The sequence below is a fragment of the Mesitornis unicolor genome, unplaced genomic scaffold (genome assembly GCF_000695765.1).
Source record: "Mesitornis unicolor isolate BGI_N332 unplaced genomic scaffold, ASM69576v1 scaffold45399, whole genome shotgun sequence".
NCBI lineage: Eukaryota > Metazoa > Chordata > Aves > Mesitornithiformes > Mesitornithidae > Mesitornis > Mesitornis unicolor.
Genome location: NW_010210163.1, coordinates 6,271 through 10,950, shown reverse-complemented (window position 1 = coordinate 10,950; position 4,680 = coordinate 6,271). Strand labels below are relative to the sequence as shown.

Below are 4,680 nucleotides of genomic sequence, written 5' to 3'. Positions count from 1 at the left end.
AATTTAAGCACATATATGAAAGGTCCTTTCACCAGTACTGAGGTAATAAGACACAATATGGTGATCAATAGTAAATAAACATAATCTTTATCCTTTCTTTTGAATAGACCAGAAAATGAAAACAACTTTTAGCAGATTCTTGAAAATAATCACACTCTTCAGACTTAGGAAGTCAAACTATAACTAAAGGAGAAACAGAACCCTTCAAAGAAAATGGTTTCAAATATAAGAAAAATTCAGGGTCTCAGAAAAGCTTGCCAAAAAGATGGTTTTGGTCCAAAGATTCTAAAAGTTATTTCATGGAGATACTTTTCAACTGTTAAATTAGAGTATCCCATTTAGAGTATCAGTGGTTAAGACTGTGGAAGATCACTAATCTCACTGTAGTCTCACATTGCTGCCCAAAATAAAACACACCTCAGGAAACCAGCTGTTAACAATTACTATCATGCCATATCAGTAAACTACATCTCAAGAAGTTACACTGTGAAGCCAGGATCCTCTTGCCCTGTCTGGAACAGGGAAGGAAAAGATTCCCTATGTGATTTTTCCCTCTGCTAGCAAAACATTGCTGACCACTGCTCTGTAATGCTATCTCAAGCATTCTTTTGAAGTACCTTTTGGCTTCTTCCGAGGCTTTGATGGCTTCTTTTCCTTTGGCTTCTGGCTTTTAACAGTTTTTTGCTTCCGCTTTTCCTCATCTGCTAAGACCTTTTCAAGCAGCTGGGCAAAGAATTCAAAATCAAAGGGCCGCTTTTCTTCTACCAGATTAAAGCAAAGACATAGAAAATATTTCAAAGTTGATAATTTTTCCAAGTTTCTGGTTTGTAAAATAATCAGTGGTATATGTTATAGTATTAAAAAAGCAAAGGTAACATAAACGTAAACAGAGAACTGGTTCTGAAAATACTTTCTGTATCACTTGAGCAGGAGAGTTGACATATATATGGATTATGGTAGCTTGGTTTTAAAAAACAGTATTAAAAAGGTTACAGTACTTAGCAGTTTAGAAAATTTAATAATTGAAAAATACACAAATTGTAACATAGTATCAAATACCGTATTAACATCTTGCTCTAGGACTTACGTTGCTCATTCAAATAACACACAAACCCTTTAAGGATTCTCAAAGCAGTTTAGAATAAGTAACTGTGCTAGAAATTCCCACAGAGCAGAATAATATTCAACTGAATGCATATAGGAAAGTTTGTATTAATCTCACTGATCAGACATAAAGAAAAGTCAGAGATTAAACCAAAAGATCTTTACTATGAACCACGCTTTTGATAAAAACCTAAAATTCCCCAGTTTCTGAACTCACCTATGAGGAAAAACATTTTCTTATATTTAATTCAAGCAAGGCAAAGCACAAAAATTGCCATGAAAAAAAGATGACTACTATTTAATAACTCACAGTAGAGTGGAGTACAGTTACTTTACTTACTAAAAGCTTTGTCTATTCTCCATCCATTAGCTTTTTCCTCACGTTTGAACTTGTTCTAAAAGAAAACGTATATTTATCTTTTTCAGTAAGCAAGAAATGCAACAATATATTGTACAAAATGGCAGAATAAGATAAGCTGCCTTCTATGCAACAAAATACTGTAACAAATAAAGCTGTTAAAATTTATAAGTACACTTACAGAACACAAGTTTGTAATTAATTATTAAATATTAAATCTGTCACCAATAGATACCACCAGACATCTTTATTTATTATTTTCAACATCTTTGTCCTTACTTCCAATCCAAGCAGGGTTTGAAATACCAAAGATTTTCCCAGCTGGATACCACGAAAGAGACAACGCAGAAGATGTTCACCAAACATCCACTTACGCTTATCAGCATTCTCCAATTAAAATAAAATCGAGACAAACTACATCTAGGCATGCTAGATTTACTAGATATGTTCATAAGAATTCAACCCAGCATATTAATGTTTCAGGTACTCACTATCTCTTGGAAATAGGTGTTATAAAAGCACTGCTACAGAGACAATTAGCATCAAAATGATCAATACTAATAAAGGAAGCACAGGAACAGCAAATGAGAAACAGAGAAGTGAGAACGGATGTTTAATTGCTTTATTGAGTCCTTCAATTTTTACCTTAATTTCTGCTCTGGCTCTATGAGGAAATAGCCGTCCAATCAAGGAGAAGTCTGTTCCTACCATGCTGATAGCTAAAAAGAACATGTCTGTTTCTGGAGGGGGGTGGGGAATAAAAATAAAAGGATACAAATAATTAAATATTTAGTTAACCATCCTTCTTGCTATCTAAAATAAAAACATTTTGCAAACTTAATGCAATGAGATAGATAACTTAAAGGTTATCTACTGTGGCCACAAGTTCAGCTGAGATGGAGTTTGTGTGTTATTTTACCTAAGTACCTCTAACAGCATTTGCAGAACAAACTATTAACATAAAGAACTGTCTAATCGATCATAAAACTGCAGAATGAGAAATACGTTTTGTCAAGCTAGTAAATCAAAGTCAACCAACTCTAAATTGTCAGGGTTCATTTTTATTATGAACACAACCACAAACAAGAATACAAAAAAAGCATATGTAAAAACATAATCTCCATTCACAGTGAATTCTGAGGCTAATTTTTCCAGTTATCGTTGTAAAGAAACATTTCCAAGTCTAAAAAGCCTTGCATAGTGTTGTGAGCCTAGAGATAATAACCAATTCACAGCAGGCATAATTAAAAAAACAACCCACTCATAAAAACACAGATGTCAATATACAATGAAATCAGCCCACTTAGAAGTGGCTTAGGTAGTTTATTTTTGCCTAGAAGAACCAAGTAGAGAAGCTGTTAAGTAGTGCTAACTGCTCCACATAGAGCTCAAATATCTGGACATCAGAATTCCAAATTACACTGTTGAAAAGGCAGACTAGCATTTCCACAGCATCTAAACACCCACAACAGAAAAAATTCACAGGTAGCTTGCATATTGCAAGGAAGGAGATTTTTTAAATGTGCTGCTTTTCACAGTAAACATCAAAGCTCTGCTTTGCCTGGAGGGTTGAGACTGTGTTACACATCCATTTACTCCAGTAGAAATAAAAATTCTTGAGTATAAAGCATACATGGAAAAGCAAGATTTTTCTGCAGACTATGAAACCAATTACATACTCACCTTTATTTGACCATGGTTTTGTGTAAAAACTTTTCCTGAAGCTGGAATATGTAGTTGTAGAGCCACGCTCAAAGATGGGATCATTTTCTTCTACAACACATGGACCTTTTGTTCTTAGGACTTCTACAGTTAAACTGGAAAAGCAGACACACGAAGAGACTTACTTGAAAATACTGCTAACAACACAGACAGTAGGTATTTATAAGCGGATTTTTTCTGCCACAAGATAGAATTGTACTGTGTAATCAGGTTTAATAATTACAGTAACATGTATTTTAATGGGAGAATGCAGCAAGAAATCATTATCCTATTCAGCCTGCACACGTAAATTTGCTTTTCCCTTTTTATAAAATATAGTACAGGCAGACATAATTAAATATCTTTAAAAAAAAGTTGTCAATTTAACATTCAAGAAAATTCTTTTACCATGACTGCTCTATCCTTACACCTTGGCCTAAAACTCATGATAATACTACATAGGGGGAACTCAGTGACTTGATAATCCAATACTTTAAAAAAGCAATAGTCTAAGCAAAGTTACTGAAAACACTGACAGACAAATAAAGCAGCAACATGCAAGATGCAAAGGTGGGGCCAATCACACCAACAACTGAATAACAGTAAGCAGACACATGTAACTGTGAGAAACAAAGAAGTTAACTAAATAGAAGACATTTGGAAGTTTGTCAAATATTCAGTATTCATTCACTGTAATAAAATATACCAACTTCCTCTATCTCCTTCAAAAACACAAGTTTGCCATTACTGAAATGCAGGTTTACTGCTGTTCATATTTTGCCACATATTTGCACGGTTCCCTCAACGAGGATAGCTCAACTCTCAACATGTAGATACAATCACGTTTGTCCCCATCCAAAGTAACTGTTTTCTACTCACAAACTAAGCAGCAATGTAGCATATATTGTCTGTAAGTCAGGCACAGAACTTTGTTACCTTTCTTCATCCAGAATAATGGAACCATCCTCTGCTACTTTCACACGAGGAACTAGAAGTGGACCATCCTGATTCTCCTCCCCATTCTCTGCTGCTTCATCCTCTTCTTCCTCTTCATGATCAGGAGTATTTTTCTCTTGCTGTCTACAATTTTGAGAGAATAAGCAAAAATATTTTGTTAGTGTTTTGAATTCCTGCTCTGTATCCCAGATCTTCAACAATTTCACAAGCCACCCAGCAATGTTAGTCAATATATACATTCTGGAATCTGTTTTTCATTCTACTGTAAACCAGACAAATCCAAAAACATAATATTGAAAGCAAAATGCTTTTTAACCACCCTCCCTTCCTAAATTGCAATCCATTATAAATAAGTGCTGTGACACTGAAATAGTAAAAAAAAAATATTACCACACAAACATGGTTTTTGACAGCATCAGAAAACTTTTTGACTATAAGTACTTCCATCACCAAGACTTACTCCTTAATTTGACCCACTGCAGAATTTTTTTCTGTTCTCTTTTCTTCTGCTAATGAAGACCTAGAATTTTATAAAAAGCTAGAGGTTAATGTTTATACAG

The 4,680-nt window shown here is 34.3% G+C and overlaps 1 protein-coding gene across 1 annotated transcript in view; it reads right to left on the bottom strand.

The window, feature by feature from the left end:
* Positions 1-591: 591 nt before the first annotated feature.
* Positions 592-4,680, bottom strand: part of BDP1 (B double prime 1, subunit of RNA polymerase III transcription initiation factor IIIB) — a 10,347-nt gene continuing 6,258 nt past the window's right edge. The window contains exons 4-9 of the mRNA XM_010193091.1: positions 4,581-4,640; positions 4,100-4,243; positions 3,146-3,279; positions 2,108-2,202; positions 1,445-1,499; positions 592-761 (exon numbers count right to left, since the gene is read on the bottom strand). Coding sequence (XP_010191393.1) covers positions 592-761; positions 1,445-1,499; positions 2,108-2,202; positions 3,146-3,279; positions 4,100-4,243; positions 4,581-4,640 — 658 coding nt within the window. The remainder of the gene's footprint in view (positions 762-1,444; positions 1,500-2,107; positions 2,203-3,145; positions 3,280-4,099; positions 4,244-4,580; positions 4,641-4,680) is intronic.